The following is a 20,057-nucleotide window of genomic DNA, read 5'->3' on the forward strand; positions in this document are numbered from 1 at the left end:
AAGCGGTTTTAACCCCTGCTAGCGGCTGAAAAAAGGTTACATCCAACCGCAAAACCCTGATGCAGTGGTGCTTTGCTGGCGGTATGCCAGCGCTGCCCCATCGTTTTAAATGGGCAGGAGCGGTGGAGGAGCAGTGTATTCACCACTCCTCCCCTGCTGCAAAGGAGCTGCTGGCAAGACTTTTTGTGCCAGCGCAGTGCACCAATGTGAAAGCACTCGGGCTTTCACACTGGATTTGCAGCTGAGGCTTTTTCAGGCGCTATGCAGGTGCTATTTTTAGCGCTGTAGAGCCTAATCAAAGCGTCCAGTGTGAAAGGGGTCTTAGTAGGTACTGCTGTGTCGGACATTTCACAGAGTCTGTCTTCTGAACTACAGATGGGCTGAGAGGAGGAGATTAAGTAGGCGGAGTCAGTACAGGAATCACAGCTTGCAGGCTATAAGGTACCATGGGAGACATAGTCCTTAGAATTTGACCGTAAGCAGCAGAGGAGAAGCTGCAAAGCACGCAGGAAATCCAGGGATATTATGGAAAGAAAGGGCCAGCAGACAGGCAGAAATCACAACATTCAAGGACGTTTTTGAAGTAAGCTTAGACTGGATTGTCAAAAATAACTATTATTGTTGTGGCCATATATTTTTTTTTAACTCATGTTTAGTAAAATATGTATCCCTTTATAAAAATAAAAGTGTGTGTCTGTGTGTGTATAAATATAATGGATATTTGTTATCTGTACCCACAACCAATGTGAAGTGGACAACGATGAGTTAATATACAATGCATGAAAATGACAATGAGGGTTTAATGAGCAGTCAGAAGAGGTTGCATAGTAAAGGCTTGTGTGCATTTAATGGGGCTTGCAGAGTATTCAAGTTAAAGGTTAGTTTACATTACATTAAAAGTATCCAATAAACAGCTAATGTACAGTGACTGGATAGAGTTCCGTAAACAAGAAATGTGGAGTGACTAAGGTTTGATCAGTAAAAACTGTCTGCTTCTTGCCCCCTTGTCAGGACATTTTCTTGTTTTTGATTGTTCTTTCTCTGCTGTCTCCATGAATCCTGGATTACAATTGGTGTTTTTAGAACTGTAAACTGTTGGACATGGATCTCCCAGACATGAAGAGGAACATAACAATTCATTTTCTTTTTTTGTCAATCTTTGGTAAAGCTATACATATTCTTTATAGTAATATTTTACTATTAACAAAATAAATATGATATGGGATTCTAAATTGTGTATACTGTGGTTTTACTTTTGTATTTGTCCCATTACATGTAATTGTCCCTTCTGTACTTAGAAGGTGAAGAACATTACAATATAATGATGATGCTGGTAATTATCTGTAAAAAAATTATTTATTTTATTAGATTTCTGTACAAAGCATAAAAACATATAAAACAAGGACATTGAACAAGGTATCCATGAAAAATATGGATGTAATAGGTCTATAACAGATTATACATTACATTTAGGCAAACAAGAAAAGTATTTTATTAGAAGCAAAGGGCAACTTTTAGCCAAACCTAAATCTCAATTTAAACATATTAGAATATGAAAAATGTAGGTTTTGGATAATTGTAAATTTTTAGTGGTATGGTATGTAACAGTAAAAAAAGTATAATCAAGCCACTTGCAGATATGTGAAGTCTAACATACTTAGCGAAAGTTTATTAAAAACCTCCCTTGCACTGTAAACTTGTCATTGTCCAGCTCAACCAAAAACCACTATGTTATATTTAAAGTTATTTTTCAAGAATGAGCCCCCTTTTATACATTTGAAAAATTTGTGTAACTGATCAAACTCATATTGCTTGTTGGCATTTTAATGGGAACCCATTGTGCCATTTTTAGAGTTCTGTAAAAAGCATCTTTGGGATATCCTATCACTGCCCCTATCTGTGTATCTGAGTTTTCCCAATCTCTCTCCTGGAACTGAAACAGCACAGGCAGAGAGAATCAGAGGGACAGATAGTTAACTGGAGAATAGGGGCAGCCTACTGGTAAAGCGGCATTAAACCAAAAAGCAAATATTTATTATATTGCAGCTCATCAATTCTTAGAGGAAATGGCTGTATTTGACTTTTTCTTTTAACATGTATTATATTGCAGTTCATCAGTTCATAGCCCTTGTACACACGGTCGGACATTCCGACAACAAAATCCGTTGGATTTTGTCTGACGGATTTTGTCCAAAACTGGTGCTGCATACACATGGTCGGACAAAGTTGTCGGAAAATCCGATCGTTCATAACGTGATGACGTTATTTAGTTACGATGGGACTATGTTCAGGCTAGTAGCCAATAGCTTTGGTCAAGGAATTTGATCTGAGCATGCATGGCACTTTGTCCGATCAGAATTCTCTACAAATCATGTTGTCGGAAAATTTTTATATCCAGCTTTCAAACTTTGTTGGTCGGACATTCCGACGGAAAAAGTCAGATGAAGCCCACACACGGTCAGATTATCCCACAACATGGTCCGATTGGACATTTTCCGTCGGAATGTCTGACCGTGTGTACAAGGGCTTAGATGTGATGGCTGCTTTTGATTTTGTTTTTATATTGGTGTTCTTTATTTTCACCCAATGATCCAGCCAGTAAGTCTCTTATTTTTCAACAGAACAACTGTCATGCAAATGTAGGATATAGCCTAGTTCACACAGGGCATATGCATCCATGCCCTATGCTAGGGCCATGCATACCCACACCAGGATGCACATTTCTTCAGTGCATCCCCATGCAAGCAGTTTATAGCTGTCATTTGGGGCACAACAGCTGCATGTACACAGCTGCTGCTCCCAATATGATCGTATTGGTGAAGGTTAACTGGCCCTGAACAAACCCTTAGAGGGTTGAGACAAACCATTTACTGCAGGGATGCTTACAATGGTCAGCTTATATTTATTTACGTAATGTTTTTATCCCTAAAGAAAAAAAAGAACCTGTGAATGTTTAAAAAGTGTTGGCTGAAGTTTCACTTCAATTTTGAGTATATCTAAATGTTTAGTCCATCTAAGCCCTTGCACACACGGTCGGAAATTCCGACGGAATGTGTCTGATCGGACCATTTTGTTGGATATTCCGACTGTGTGTGGTCTCCATCGAACTGTTTCCATCTGAGTATCCGACGGACCAAGTTTTCCAACTTGTTGGTAAAATTTTCCGACAAAATGCTCCAATCGGACATACTCCGATCATGGGTAGAGAATTCCGATCGGACAAAGTGCCACGCATGCTCAGATCAAATTCCTACACCAAAGCTATTGGCTACTAGCGTAAACGTAGTCCCGTCGTAACGAAATAACGTAATCATGTTGGATTTTCTGACAACTTCGTCCGACCGTGTGTATGCAACAGTTTCGGACAAAATCCGACGGACAAAATCCAACGGATTTGGTTGTCGGAATCTCCGACCGTGTGTACAAGGGCTAACACTCCCCTCACCCCAGACTACAATGCTGCTGTCCAAAACATCTCTCTTTGGCTCCTTCATCCAAAGTGTAGGCCCCCTAATAAAACGTTATACAGGAGGTGTGTTACTGGCCAGGTTACCAGGTAGAAACAGAGGGAAAAAAGCCTAAAAAGATAACTAATGCAGCCACACCATTAAGTAATGGTATTTTGAAATATATTACATTCTTGGTTTTGGGTTTAATATTGCTTTAGCCACAAGCACCTAAAGAGGTCTATTTATTTAAAGGGGATCAGTGGTCAATGTTTCTTTAATATAGTTTATGTCAAATGCATTTCAACTTGCATTTTCGTACAAATAGAAGAGAAAGGTAAGCTATATTTGGACAACTCATTTAAGTCAAGCCTCAGCCATTGTAAACATTTAGAAGCAAAGCTCTGCTTTAAAGCAGTGGTCACCAACCCTGTCCTCAGGGCCCACTAACAGGCCAGGCTTGCAAGATAACTGAAATACATGAAAGGTGATATCATTTGCTGCTGAGTGATTGCAGTATTCTAGTCTGCATCTCCCCAGGGTAATACATAAAACCTGGCCTGTTAGTGGGCCCTGAGGACAGGGTTGATGACCACTGCTTTAAAGGATCAACAAGAAACACACTAGAGTAGATTTACTAAAACTGATGCACACAGTCTCTGATGGAGCTGTACATAGTAACCAATCAGCCTTATAACTTTAGTTTGTTCAATTAGGCTTTGACAATAAAACCTTGGCACCAGATTCTGTCTGCACCTGTTTTAGTTAACCCCCCCACCCCCCTTTATTAACTTTTATCAGCCAGAAAAGTATTTTCTAACCACCTCTCCTATACTGGTTTCATCTTAATGCTAAATTCATTATTTCGTAATTCCTGGGCTAAGCCCAACCGATTGCTCTGTCCACTAAGATTGCTTTCGTTAACAGATAAGTCATTCCTACCTGTGGTTGGATATTGCATACATCTAGAAGGTGGTCCTTAGCTCAAAAGTTCAAAAAGTTAAGATTCTGGCAAGGAGGTAAAACCAGGACCAAACAGGTTCACCAAAGAAGCTTGTCTAGCTAATAAAGGTAGTTATGGCCACCCTGAGCTATCTATGTCAAAACAAGGGTTTGCTTTAAGATTGGATACCTTATGCTCATCCAGTAAATGTTGTAAAACCAGAAAATAAACTGAAGAACATAAAATGTTTTTCTCATTTTCCCTTGTGAACAACAAAGAGCAACGTAAATAAGCAGAAGAAGAATGTTAAGTCTCAAAGTGGAAAAAAGAAACCGTTTCATAAAACAAATTCTGAAAGCCGGTACAATTGTTTTCAAGCTTACATAAAAGCATTGTTATTATTTAGTGCTGATTACAGCGGTGGGAAAATGGTTGATTATGAAAAATCAGAATCTCTTTGATATGCATATTTGATATGTTGTTCGGTCTGATTAGGCAGAAAAATAATAAAATATTTAGTGTGATTACACAGAGTGATTTAAATAAAAGGATCGGGTTGGCATATTTAGGTGTGAGAAAATATAATTAATTAGCTTGTCAGAATGCAGAGATGAATTTCTTTGGACAGATACGGTAGGTGGTAACAGTTCCTTGATGTATTTCACTGAGGGAAGCATTAAATGCTGAAATTGTATTGAAATTACTTTCTTTCCATGGAATTGTCAGTCCACGTGTAGAGCGAAGGGTAATCAGCTGCCAAAGAAGAAGAGAGAGCTTCAGTTAGGGTGCAATACTGTGGTCAGTTATGCTAAAACAAGCAAACAAAGGGGATTTTATACAGCTGGTATCCTCCCTCTAACCAGGAACATAAAAAAATATGAAAAGCAGCAATAATATTAAATTCTTTATAGGAACCCAGAACTTTATGATGTTACTTTGTTGACCAAGGTGATCGGTAAATGTATATTTTTTCAAGGTGTTATTTCTACGTTTTATCAATTCTAAAAAGCCTACATATTAATAATGAAAGTGAAACTGTATGTAAACCCTGACAACAAACTTCTATGTTTTCTCCCTTTTAACTCTCTTCTGGAGAGGCTGAAAATGGGTTACCTGAGATTAAGGACATATGTGGCTGTCTAAGACCTCCTTTTTTTTGGACCTCATACTATAAGAGGGCATTGGCATGGTCATTACCTTTCTAGGATATGCGTTAATGATTGGGCATCTACTGGCTTTGATTGGCAGTGTTTCAGCCTTGAGCTCCTATATATGTAGTATGGAAATTTGACAACAAGACCCCCCCAGTTCTGTGGTTGCTTTAAAAAATCTATCACCAAATTGCTTTGTATTGGCCTACATTCCTTCCCTTGCTGTACTTCTGCTATACCACGCCACAGCCTGGGATGATCTGATTGGTCCTTCTTCTAGTTACCCTTCTATTGTTGTTTTTAATTAGGAGAGTATTATGCATAACTGTCAAAAATGAATATGATAATCTGAAGAAGCGTAGTGTAATCACGAAATGCATAATCATATCCACACACTATTGACAGTATCTTGTTTGTATTGTACAATCTCATTGAGGTAGTCAATGCTATACATGTTTTTAATAATATTTAACTTTGTATAATAAAGCTTTCATTGTTTAATATAAATGTTTGGTGTACTTGTTTGAGAATATAAAAATACCAGCAGGTCACTCTTGAAAGCCCCCACTACTGTTCCTTTTTCATTTTTTTTTTACTTTTTTGGGGTGGTCACTCTTAAAAAACCCCACTGCTGTTCCTTTTTCGGTTTTTTTTCCTGTTTTTTGGGGTGGTGACCCCCTGGTATTAATTACGCTTTGTTTCAAATCAAATATCTGCGTTAACTCAATAAATTATAAAAGTGATAAGTTGGTGCTGCAACTTAAGCCTACATATTCAGCTAATAGCAATATGTTATAAAAGAATAAGTGCGCATCCACAAGATACAAACATCTTATATAAAGGGAAGTTAAATGATGATAAAAACAGTGACATTCAACAATGATGATATTATCTAAATAAATGTCCATATAGTGCTCCACAAGGTGCAAATATATGGATAAATACTCTATGTTCCCCCAGTGCTTCTGTTCATAAAATCAATCCATCCACGCTGCTTACTAGATTTGTTGGATCTCAAATTATAGAGATCAAATGCGCTTAGACAGGGATCAACTACCGAGGGAATTCATCTCCTCAAGCTTATCCAGTGACGGATCCATTCTCCTGCAGTAGGATATCCGATAATGATATATTCCTCACAAATACCGAGGCAGCCTTCTCCAGGTGATCTCCAACAGTGGGGTATGTCAAAAGATTAAAGGAAGAGGCTTCATGGTGCAGTATGCCAATAAGATTTATTACAAAAATAAGTAGGCACTTACATCCACTAGTGCTCCACCCAATGCGTTTCCTCATACAAGGCATTGACTGGGAATGGAGACTTTGAATCGGGTGGAGCACTAGTCCTTGATGCTTTTGATCTCATAATTTGAGATCCAACAAATCTGGCAAACTGATTTTATGAACAGAAGCTCTGGGTGAACATAGAGTGTTTATCCACATATTTGCACCTTGTGGAGCAGTATATGGACATTTATTTAGATGTTATCACCATTGTCACTGTTTTTATCATGATTTAACTTCCTTTTATACAGGCATACCCCAATTTTAAGTGCACAATGGGGTTATTTACTAAAGCTGGAAAGTGCAAAATTAGGCTCCTTTCTGCATAGAAACCAATGAGCTTCTAACCTCGGCTTGTTCAATTAAGCTTTGGTAATAAAACCTGGCAGATCATTGGTTTCTAAGCAGAAGTGAGTCTGATTTTGCACTTTCCAGCTTTAGTAAACCCCATTGTGTACTTAAAAGTGGGGTATGCCTGTATAAGCTGTTTGTATCTTGTGAATGCACACACTTTCTTTTATACATTAATTACTCTTTGACTCCCACAGCTATCCTTCAACAGCTCCACAGTATACATAATTTTGCTGCTAAACCCTGGCAACAAACCTCTATTTTGGACTACAGAACATCACCTCCTTAGTGTATGTTATTGAGAGGAGAAGGGAAAGAGGTGTTTTGTAGTCCCAACACACTTTCTCTTCGAGGGTGGCAATGATTTTAATGTAACCGTTCACAATGTAATATTATACAAGTATACAATTTGATGAGTTTGATGAATTAATGGACTTACACGTTACACTTAAAAAGACAAGAACATTGGGTCAATTTGCTAAAACTGGAGAGTGTAAAATCTGGTGCAGCTGTGCATGGTAGCCAATCAGCTTCTAACTTCAGCTTGTTCAGTTAAACTTTGACAAAAAAAATGGAAGCTGATTGGTTTCTATGGAGAACTGCGCCAGATTTTGCACTCTCCAGTTTTAGTAAATCAACACCAATATGTCATTTACCTAGGGGTGACTATATTTTTTGCATATAACTAAAAGGTTGATTCACTAAATGAGTCAAAGCTGTTGACTTTCCAGTATGAATGTTCACTTACATAAACTGAAAGCAGTCGTATACCCGAAGAAAAAGAAATGTAGAAAAAAAACCCTGTAAGACAAAGGCATAATGAGCTAGTATGCACCACATAATAGCTCATTATGAAATACTTACCTTAAAATGAGGTCCTCATATCGCAGGCCAGTCCATGCTGAGGGAGCTGACATTTTGCCTTCGGCGTGTCTTCTGGGTTCATGGCTCTGGCGCTGTGAGTGACCGGAGCCGTGGTGACATCATTTCCGTTCATGCGCCGGGAGACTTCTTCCCAGCAAAGTCTGGCAGTGTCTGCCGGACCTTCAGCCAGGCATTTACAATGCATGTGCCATTGACATCAGCAGCTGTATGCAAAGGCAATATCTCCTAAACAGTACAGGTTTGGGAGATATTCATTTTACCTACAGTTAAGCCTTATTATAGGCTTACCTGTAGGTTAAACTGAAAAAAAAAATGGGTATACAACCACTTGAAGCTGTGGATGATTGAAAGTGAATAAACAATCTCTACAGCTTTACGGTAGTAAATCAGTTACTATGCCTATATACCCTAGTAAAAAAAAAAAAAAAAACTGAGTAAAGCATTGTTTTGTTAATCTGAACACATCATCAAGCACATGAAATTTATAAAAAGCCAGATTTTCCCTTGTACATGACTGAATGTTTAAAGAGAAAAGGTTATGCTAAGTGAACATATTGTACTTTTGTTGTGAAAAGGTCAGGATAACTCTTTAGTAAATCAGTCACTGGGTTAATTATTTTCTAAGCCTCAAATCTGAAATCAAATATGCTGAACAGAAAAGTTAAAACAAGTTTGTATCTGTATAATTAATCCAAGTTTTAAAGTAATAATAGCTGGACATCTAGCCTTTTGAGAAGAAGAGGTCTGTGTCACAGCATTTTAAATCCACAGAATGAGCGCCAGACTGTTGTCTTAAAAATCCATAGTTATTTATTACTCCCTTAATCAGGGCTCAGTTGAAAACAGCAATGTTTCCTAAAGAACACCAATTGAAAGACTCTTTGGGGGAGTTCAATGTTAGTTGTGATCAGCACTTCAAGTAAACCATTGATCATGACTGACATACAGCACCCACCCAATAGTCTTTAGATTGCCTAAAGAGACTTTTATGGATGCATCGTCATTTTCATTTGAGCCCTGATAAAGGGGGAATTTTTTGCCCCAAAATGCATTGGCTACCTTTTTATCTCCTTGCTACCCCATTGTCATCCACATGAGAATAAATACTTATGGACTTTTAAGATTACCTTTTATTTGGGTTTCATAAACTAGAACTATAGTCAAAACTTTTTTTTTTTCATGTTGGATAAAGTAAGGGAGGGTTATAACTCCTGTCAGTTTATTATTTGCCATCTTTGTTGCATTTTGACAATTTACCTTCACTTCCTGTCCCATAGCTAAAACAGGAAGTAAGAGATAATCCTGCAAATTAAGGGATGTCTTTGGGGTCCCCAAAGATGGAACTAGTGTCCCCACTGGAAAATTTTCCCTCTAGTATTTTTCTAGGGACAACCCCAGATTTTGGGTTTTCTTTACTTGCTCACTTTCGATGATAATGGCAAACAGGACAACTAGAGAGGATGAATCTCCATAATGGGTGGCACAGACAGCAATTAAAACCTAATAGGTGTTTTAATACATCTCCACTCTATCCAAAACTAAAAAAAAAGTTATGCTTTATTTTTGGGAGGTCATCGGCCCTTTGGAGAACCCCCTCTTTGTGGTAGAGCTGCCAAGGTCTAGTCATCTAGCTGAACCAACATCTCCGGTTTTGATGGACACTAAGATCCAGGGACTTATTTTTTCTTATTTCGGAGCATAGCATTGATGACAGTCTAAATAATTTTATATATTCTTTTCAATTAAACTTAATTTACTAAAGAAAAGTTCTAATTAAAAACACTTTTAAATGGATTTGCATGCTTTCACTGCAATATGCTGTTGTATAAATAAGATATGTTATTAGCAAGCTTATAATATAAATCAGTAAATAGCTGATGGATTTTCTGATAATGTGTGATACAAATCGCACATAGACTCATTATTAACACAGAAAACAGCAGAAACATAGATAATCAGGTGCAGAGTTTAACGGATAATTGTGGTTGCACTGCATATTTATTGTGCTCCTAACGGGAATACACACTTTACAACTAAACTCTAATAATGATCTGTTTAGTCTCACCTTTCATTAGATATCTTTATTCTTAGTGAAGGCACAGGAGTTTGCTCACAGTAAAAAAAGTTTTTCAGCCACCAGCATTTTTCAACCATTTCTGGCAAGCCTGTAAAAAAAGTAGCAAGCTAGATGAGTGTAAGCAATGCTTCTATTTGAATACATTTATTCCGGCTAGGTCTGGCTGTGTTCGGGAGACATGCCAGTGGATAGGTCAGGCTCTGTTACATGATTCAATTCCCTTGGCTTACAAGCTGCCTTACAAGTTAGCTTCAACGAAATGAATTAACTGCATGCTTTTAGAAATGAAATGAATGAATATAGGTTTGCCTTTTTCATCGCTGTACCTTTCAATCTATGCTTCATAAGGTAATTCCTTAAAAATGTCAGTCTTCAAAAAGAAATGAGTGTATAGCTACCCAAAGAATTAACTATTTTACATCTATCAATTTAAAGTGCTCAGAATGCTGGCATGCACTGTATTTGCTGATAGCTTGTTACTGTGCTTTATACATCGCTGTTATTAAAGATAAGTCAGGTTGGCAACACAGAAAGAGCTTAAGCCAATGAATGAGTATGAAAACTAGGAATAGTACATTACACAAGGAAAGGTTAGCCTTGGCAGCTCTCAGCTTTAGGCTTCATTCAGATGGGCATTGACACCTGTTCTGCATGCAGGCTGCTTTTGTTATTGCGCCTGCATTTGCCCCCCGAGGTACATGCAGGTAGACTATAAAATCGGATGCAGGTGCAGCAACTGCATGGGCAGAGCTACATGCCAAAATTTGACATGTATGAAGGAGCAGGTGGCCAGATTGGAATGCAGGCAGTTTGCGTTTGAAGCCATACACCCACTTCTGCATGTCCAATTTTGACATGCAGATGTGTCCAGCTGTGTCTGGGCAGTTCCTACATATGCACCCACCTCTATAGGCTGTCTGTAGGCTCCATAACAAATGTGACCTGCACACAGAGCAGGTGTTACTTCCCTTTTGAATAAAGCCTAATTCAGGGCCGTCTTTAATATTGATTGGACCCTGGGCAAAAATCTTCTTGCCCCCCCCCCCCCCCCCCCATGCAATTTTGCTCTCCACTTGCTCTGAGACATACAATAAATAGAAGCTAGACTTAAAATCAGTTTACAGTATCAGATCAGGCAGCAATTGCGATTGGTTGCCAGTGGTTACAGCATATCATTACTGCTTAATGACTGGTTGCTAGAGGTTACATCACACATTACGGCTCACTGATTAGTTGCTAGAGGTTACAGCAAATAATTTATGCTTATTAGTTGGTTGCTAGAGATTACTGCAAAGTAATACTGCTTACTGATTGGTTGCTAGAGGTTACAGCACATCATCTCCTCACTGCAGGGGAGCATGATACACATATGAATGCCACCTTTATTTACATATCAATGCTGCCGGCCGCATCTATTTACTTAGTAATGCCGCCACTATTTACATATGAATGCTGCTGGTTATTTACATGTAAACACAGGGTCTGCAGGTGAGTCATCTGTACACAACAATAGGGAAGAGGTGGGCAGCATTAGTACCATCACTTCACACTGAGATATCGGGACACACCACAGGACTAAAACTTCAAGGGACAAGGGAATTTACACTGGGATAGTTGACAAGTATGAGGCAGCTGTTTTGGGTCCCACAACAATGACAGGGCCCAGGGCAGCTGCCCCTTTTGCCCTGCCTTAAAGACGGCCCTGGCCTAATTAAAGGAAACTGCCATACCCAAAGCAAATTTCTTTCCTGCCATGGGTTGCAGGATAGAAATTCACTCAATTCCCCTATCAACATAGACAGTGTTGATGCAACAATCCCTCCGGCTGGGCCATTGTCTTCTCCTGGCGGGGGTGGGGAAAGCCATCCCTGCTGGGAGAAGATTGTGGTTATCGCTAGCAGCTAATGCAGCCGCTAGTGATAATCAAAAGAGAATCCAGCAGGCTGGTTGTACCCAAGTTGATCCAGCATTCAACTTGGTACATTTAGCCTGCCGATTAACAGTTAGAATCTTTGAACCGTGTATGGCTGGCCTACACATACCAGTCAAGAAATTAACATTTTAGAAGGAGACGTTTGCTGTAGCAGCCTTCATATTTCTATGGGTATAGGTTCACTTTAAAGCTGAACTTCAGGTATACAGCTACATGCACATGTAAAATACATATGTTTTACTTTCCCCTTTCATTGGACAGTGGCGGAGCTGATGTGTATGGGATTACAGGGAAAAATGTGAGATACTTCTACGATACTTCTAAGTATATGTAAAACTCATTTAATGGAAAAATCTGATTATCAGGTATTGTTTACCATTCACCTGGAAAGCAGTTTTAAATAAGTATGATTTTCTCAGTACAAAATGATTTTCCAATTCAGAGATTGCATTTATAAAAGAGAGGATTTGACTTATTGATGTGCATTTGTATCACTGAATAATAGCACTATTATAGTCACTAAAAAATCTTAAAAAAATCCCAACAGCTCACTTTTGCTTACTGCTAATAATTGTATACGTGGCAGCTTATTTATTCATTGGTGTAAAGAGCAATAGCCGCATGCAAAGAATGGTAGCCCAAAACAACCAATAAGATTTAAATCAAATCATTAAAATATGAATTCTAATTGGAGATTGTTGTGGAAGCAATGCCATTTGTTTCACTGAGTAAGCTAGACAGATTGGAGATATTTTTGTCATGGCCTACTGATGTAATCAGGAAAGGCTGAGTATCCAAGTTCGGTGTCACTTTATGAGCGGAGATGAATAAGTAACAGCCAGAACTTCCCAACAAGCTGGATCCCTCACAACATTCCCAATGTCTGCCAGTATAATAGTTTGTGCTCCATAAATGGGCACATTGCCGCACAACTGTGCTGAAAACATGTCAGCTATGACAACCACATACGTGACGTCCTTATTTCATGAGCAGCTGTAGGATATATCAAAAGATAATTCTCTTTTCACACACATTGAAAGGAATCATTCTGCACAATCTTGACATCTGTTTACTGTCTCTGACTTTAGAAACAGAAAATTCTGAGCCGTACATGCACTGCCCAACCTCTCACTTTAAAGCATTTGCATTGCTTTGAACATAGGGGTTGATTTACTAAAGGCAAATGGACTGTGCACTTTGTAAAGTACAGCTGCACTCTACAAGAGCAGTTGCTCCAGAGTTTAGTAAATGCACAGAAGCTCTGCTGACTTCCATAAACCAATCATGTTTTTTTTTTTTTCTTGCATGTGATTGGGTATTCTTGGCAAAATTAAGCTTTACCTTATTTACTAAGCTCTGGAGCAACTGCGCATTCAGAGTGCAAATGCACTTTGCAAATTGCACATAGTCTATTCGCCTTTAGTAAATCAACCCCATAGTGTTATGCCGCTTTAAACGTGTCCTACTATTTGTAACCCACTTCAGACACTGGAAGTGAATTTACTTTCATTCTTCTTCTTGCTAGCCTAGTGTCAGAAAAGTGTTAGAAAGCTGCAGTGGGGTTGATTTCCTAAAACTGGAAAGTGCAAAATCTGGTGCAGCTCTGCATATAAATCAATCAGCTTCCAGGTTTTATGGTACGTTCATGCTAAACGCTGAGTTTGGGGGCGATTTAAAAGACATATGTGCGGGTTCATGCCCCCGAAGTCGCCAAAAGTAGTGCAGGAACTACTTTTGGAGATCGGTGCAGCGCTGCAAAGTCAGCGTCGACAGCGCTGTTGCCAGCAATAGCTTGTGATTTGGCATGCGCTTTTCCATGTCAAATCACACCAATGTGAACGGGGGCTTATTGTCAAAGCTTAATTGAACAAGCTGAATTTAGAAGCTGATAAGCTACCATCCACAGCTGCACCAGATTTTTCACTCTCCAGGTTTAGTAAATCAACTCCGCTGTGCCTTGTCCAGCATCACACAGGTATTGCATGTGCATCCAATGCCTGTTTGAACAAAGCCTCTACATTTTGTTTTTAAAGGTAACCTGCACTGAAAGACATTCTGGGTTGCCATTTCTGACTACCTTTTTTGCTTGGTTTCAATACTTTCTGTGTAACTTGGGTCAATTTACCAAAGGAGTAGATGCTTATTATTTAGCATGTTCACTTGGTTTAGTAAAAAAGGTGAAGCTGTGTTCACTATGAATACCCAAATATCTGCAAAAGATAAAAAAAAAAAAAAAAAAAAAGATTTTTGCTTGCACATAATTTTTACCATTTACCATATACTAGACTAAGATTCCTTATGTAAACCAACCCCACTGACTGGGGAAGTCAGAGCGAAGCTACAAATCTTGATCTGCATACTTGCTCTTGATCTGAGCTTTAGAAACACACTGAGCTAGTCAGAAGTTCTTAACTGCATACATGATTAAAGTATTGAAACCGGAGGCTGAGCATGATGACAAGCCAATTAGTATTTTCAGGAGAGGTTAGGAGCCTGAGTGCCCGTTCACACAGGGGCGACGTGACTTGCAGCGCGACTCACAGACCCGACCTGCACACGACTTCAGCGACGACTTGCAAAATGACTTCTGTATAGAAGTCAATGCAAGTCGCCTGAAGTTTCTAAGTTGGAGCGACTTGAGTCGCTCCTATTAGAATGGTTCCATAGTACAGAACGGAGCGCGACTTGTCAGGCGGCTAAGTCGCCTGACAAGTCGCGGTAGTGTGAACGGGCACTTAGCCTTCATTTACTTTGTAGTACTATTTTTCTTTAAAGAGACACTAAACCCTGGTTTAAAAAAATATATTCTGATTAAGTCTGTATTCTTAAAATGTTACTAAACCCAGGACCCTGCATTCACTATATCTCTACACAGAATATGGAAATGCCATAGTTTTAGTAAATATAAACTGCATGCTTTACTGCATATACAGACTGATTTTACTGGTATGGCTTTAGTAACACTTTAACTCAAAAAATACCTTTTATTACTCTCAGTTGCCTCAACATCTCCAAATTCCTGTTTTTTGCTTACAATGATCAGACTTCCTGTTAGAGGGTGGCTGCGTTCTTTCTCACTTCCAAGATGAACTAGGGGTGGTGGACTACGGGATTTGTAGTGTTCGTAGAGCAGTGCACATGACTGCAACTAAAATATACTGCTTCTTTCAAATAAATGGAAGTGAGGGGGAAAGAGAGAAGGTTGGGAGCTCACAGAGGATGTTACAAGAAGGGAGAAAATCACAGTAAGAACGATTTAAAGAAAAATAGAACAAAGGACCATCTAAGCAATGGATGAGTATGGATTATTTGTGAAAAATAGGGATATTGTTTAGGCCACTTTTAGCATTGGTTTGAAATTAATTTACAATGTACATAAATCAAAAAATCTGGTGGTTGTGTGATAAGAATATAAAAAATTGCAAATTATAAGAAGGCAGTTAAGCATACCTGCATGAGGTTTTTCTGGTTCTACTGGGAGTCCTGCGTCGAAGTTGCTAGAACACAAACTAGACTCGGAATTCAGCCGTGCTGTAAAAGAATAGAAGAAAAAGAATACATATATATTAATGAATAAACATTTTGCTGAGATGACCCAGTTAAGCAAAACACACAGGGGTTGATTTACTGAAGGCAAATTGATTGTACACTTTGAAAAGTGCAGCTTTCAAACCCTTTTCTGACACTAGGCTAGCAAGGAGAACAATGAAAGTAAATTCACTTCCAGTTCCTGAAGTGGGTTAAGAATAGCTGGACACTTTTAAGACAGCATAACACTATGAGGTTGATTTAATAAAGACAGAGCTTAGTAAATGAGTAGAAGCTCTGCTGACTTCCATCATCCAATCATGTGCAAGCAAAAATTCATTTTTTTTTTATTTTCTTTCCCTGCACACGATTAGGTATTCTTTGCTTTACCTCATTTACTAAGCTCTGGGGCAAGTGCACTTGCAGAGTGCATCTGCACAGTCTATTTACCTTTATGAATGTAACCCCACAATGCGGTAGCCCAGAGCAACCAATCAGTATCACCCTCCATTGTTCCATATATTGATGGAAGATACTGTGGGGGAGATTTGCTTAAACTGAAGAGTGCAAAATCTGGCGCAGCTGTGCCTGGTAGCCAATCAGCCTCTCAGCTTCAGCTTGTTCAGTTCAAGGGGTAGTAAACCCTCATGGATTTTCACCTTAATGCATTCTATGCATTAAGGTGGAAAACCTTTTTTAGTGCTGCAGCCACCCAGCCCCCCCGCTGTCATGTTCTATCTGAGACACAAGACACAGCTACAGATGATGTGCTCATTCCCAGACAGAAGATGACCGCGTCCATCGCTCCCGAGTCCCGCACCTGTGGCCATTCACACAGAATGCAGGACTCGGCCCATCCCCGGCGCTGCATCATTGGATAGATTGATAGCAGTGCAGTCATTGGCTCCCGCTGCTGTCAATCAAGTCCAATGATGCGACCCCTGGGCGGAGGGGCTGAGTCCTGCATTCTGTGCGAATGGCCACAGGTGTGGGACTCGGGAGCGCACCCGCATAGGTGTCCACCAAGGAGAGCACTTCTCCAACGTGGACACTCGATGCGGGAAAGAGCCACCAGCGCCGACGTGGGACCCCAGAAGAGGAGGTTTGGGGCCACTCTGTGCAAAGCGAACTGCACAGTGAAGGTAAGTATAACACGTTTGTTATTGAAGAAGAAAAATAAAAAATGAAAGTTTAGAACCCCTTTAAGCTTTGACAAAAACACCTGAAAGCTGATTGGTTTCTATGCAGAGCTGCACCCGATTTTGCACTCTCCACCTTCAATAAATTAACCCCCTTGTCTTTGCAATGGGTGACGCACATATCACTGCTCTGAATGGAGCCTATTAGCTCTTTGCACTAAGCCTGATTATGCACAGAAGTTTTAGATGTCTTTTTGAAAAACTTTAAAAAAAGCATCTATCTTTGAGTTGCTTACCTCTGTAAAACTGATTCTTCGCTAAGAGGCAGCCAGCTGATGGAACAGATGCCATAGTCCCAATTCAGGCAACACAAGTATCAAGAGTAGTACAAAATGAGGCTAAACTGTACCTGAGAGACAAAAAAAAAGTACAGAAACAATTATATTTAATTACAAAACAGCACAAGTCAGAAAAGACAGCACTTTCAAATCGGAAACTCAAAAAGAAAAGTGACATTGCTGGGCCCGTATGCGCTGTGCGGAGCGCAGATGGTTTGGGGCCGTTTGAGGCATTTAAACCACATTTTCAAAAAATATCTTGCAAATTAGCTCAACAAATTCTTACTACAAGAAACCGAAGCAATTTGGGTGATATAAAAAATGCAGATGACTTTTTAAACAATGTACACATTTATTTATGAGTCAGTACTTTACCTTCTGTATTGTGCTCTCTGATGAGTATTAAATATGATTTATGTTCCATAAGAGATAAAAGCCTGTTAAGCATTTAACAGTCTGCTAGCAATATTCAGAATTGTCCCGTCTAGCAGGTAGGTCTAGGTCTTGCTCCAAAGCCTGTTTCTCAGAGATTTCTTGGGGAAGGTTTATATAACGGGTGCTTGCAGCAGTCAGTGATGTGTCATTTGAGCTCCCATAAATATTGCCAGGTTGTAGGAGGGTTTATAGAACACAGTGTGCAAAAGATAGCTCATTCTGACATCTGCTGTAACCCAATGCAAAGAACAGAGCAGGACGTGTTCACAAAGGAAACATTTGCTACATTAAATCAAGATAACTAATGACAAAGAACAATACAATGTCTTATGTATAATAACATAAACAAAAATCTCATTTGGAATTGAAACGCAAAATCCAGTTTATAATTGTAAAGTTTGCCAAATGCTTGCACAGTTCATGAACTTCTTCGTATAGAAATGTTGTGGCTTCAGACACAACAGACGCAAAGGGGGTTATTTACTAAAGGCAACTCCACTTTGCACTGCAAGTGCACTTGAATGTGCAGTCGCTGTAGATCCGAAGGTGACATGCAAGGAAAATAAAAAACAGCATTTTAGCTTGCACATGATTGGATGATAAAATCAGCAGATCTTCCCCTCATTTCAGATCTACCCCTTAGATTTAGAGTGACATCACTTCCAAGTGCACTTGCAGTGCAAAGTGGATTTGCCTTTCGTAAATAACCCCCAATACTTTTAAAAAGACAAACAAAGCAGAACCAGAGGTCCAGACAGAATGACAATTGCTACAAAACAAACAAGTCAGTTGTTCTTTAACCACTTCACCTCCAGAAAGGTTTCGCCCCCTTCATGACCTGGGCATTTTTTTCTGCTATTCAGCACGGCGCTACTTTAACCACTTAAGCCCCAGAAGGTTTTACCCCCTTCATGACCCGGACATTTTTTTGCGATACAGCATTGCATCGATTTAACTGACGATTGCACGGTCGTGCGGCGTTTTACCCAAATACAATTGATGTCTGTTTTTCCCACAAATAGAGCTTTCTTTTGGTGGCATTTGATTACCTATGAGGTTTTTCATTTTTTTTAGCTATAAACAAAAGAAGAGCAACAATTTTGAAAAAAAAAAAATATATATATATTTTTTTTTTACTTTCTGCTGTAAAACATATCTGTAGTGGGGATATATTATGTAAACCTATGGGCAATGTTATTCGTTAGTATTGGATGCCATCTAGTGACCAAAACTGGAAATGGACTTTAGCTATTTTCATTTTCATGGTGTTGGAAAGATAACAAGACGTGACTGTGTTTACTTTGGTAATTTGACCTCATTTACCCAGGAGTCTGTGTGACCTACCCATGAACACTCTGATATGCAGTGCATGCTGGGTAGGGTACAAAAGGGACTGCAGCGGCCATATTTGGTCTTTTGGAACCATGTTGCCTGCCTGTGCGGAACTGTGTGTAAGGTTCTCGGATGCATCGGTAAAAAGTCGCCGCGGAGTGCAAACGGACTGTTTGTCAGGTGACTTGACGGAGCCAAGAGCCTCATGATCAGATTGACGGGGATCGGAGATGCTTTTTGGAGCAGCGGGGAGCCGGATCCAGTTGGTGGAGTGACATGGAGCATCTGGCCTTGTCAGCGGAAGCAAGCTGCAGTTGTCGGACTCAAGCCATCACTCAGAACTCTGATCCAATTGGTATGTGGGTTGCGGCCCACTGTTTAATCTATTACACGTACTTAGACTTACTAATAAAAGGCCTCGCTGGAACCTGTTGTTCCACGGAAGTGTAATTGAGCAACTGACACTTAATGGGCTTGAGGCCCATTTCACTTTAGTACCTAAGTGGGATTACAAGTTTCTGGAGTTATACCTGGAGTGTTCTAAGTTAACTTTCTCTACTTACCCCTTTGGATTACAATTATCTGAGGAGCTATTTAAGCTAGCAAAGAAAGAATATAAAGGAGGAAAAACTTTTAAGGGAGGCCTCATGTATACTTTAAATAAGGGGAGCTCCCAGGTCTAGATAGTAATATACTTGCATGTTGTTTATTGTATTTGACTGTTGACTTATGTTGTGCTGACGTTCTACGTTGGAACGACAGTGCAAACTCTGTAACCACCTATTTGCTATATTTTCAGTAAAAGTATTTCTGTTTTAGGATACAAGTGTGTGGTCTACTGTCTTTCCTCACCAGTTGGAGCCAGAGCATCCTGAGGGATAGATACAGGTACATTATACTGTTTACACTGTACTGTATTATTAATGCACCACAGCTGTGCCAAGGGGACAGAGTCATACAGAAGGGGGGTTTCTCAGTAGAGTGCAGGCCCAATTCAAATCAGCAGCTCCTTCAGGGGTCAGTGCTACACGTGGGGGCTCATCCGGGATTTCTGTCACTCTAGAGAGAGAGACCCCGCCCTCACTAGTTACCAATGGATCCCAAAAAGACAGTCCAGTGGTGCGAAGCAAAAGGGATATGCTCGGAGGCAAGTGTGGCTATCGAGTTCCCTGGAAGTGGCTGGGGAGAGAGGGAAATCAAAGAGGTGGTACAGGT

The 20,057-nt window shown here is 39.7% G+C and overlaps 1 protein-coding gene across 1 annotated transcript; it reads right to left on the reverse strand.

Moving 5' to 3' along the window:
• Positions 1–820: 820 nt before the first annotated feature.
• PPDPFL (pancreatic progenitor cell differentiation and proliferation factor like) lies at positions 821–17,642 on the reverse strand. Its single transcript, XM_077492669.1, has 5 exons — positions 17,451–17,642; positions 17,034–17,146; positions 15,521–15,601; positions 10,126–10,225; positions 821–5,142 (listed from the first exon to the last, which is right to left on the reverse strand). Exons 2-5 carry the CDS (start codon positions 17,086–17,088, stop codon positions 5,139–5,141), a joined length of 240 nt encoding a protein of 79 aa, XP_077348795.1. The 5' UTR covers positions 17,089–17,146; positions 17,451–17,642; the 3' UTR covers positions 821–5,138.
• Positions 17,643–20,057: the final 2,415 nt, after the last annotated feature.

The sequence above is a fragment of the Lithobates pipiens genome, unplaced genomic scaffold, assembly GCF_037356315.1.
Source record: "Lithobates pipiens isolate NorthernLeopardFrog02 unplaced genomic scaffold, aLitPip1_a1.2 Scaffold_19, whole genome shotgun sequence".
Taxonomy (NCBI): domain Eukaryota; kingdom Metazoa; phylum Chordata; class Amphibia; order Anura; family Ranidae; genus Lithobates; species Lithobates pipiens.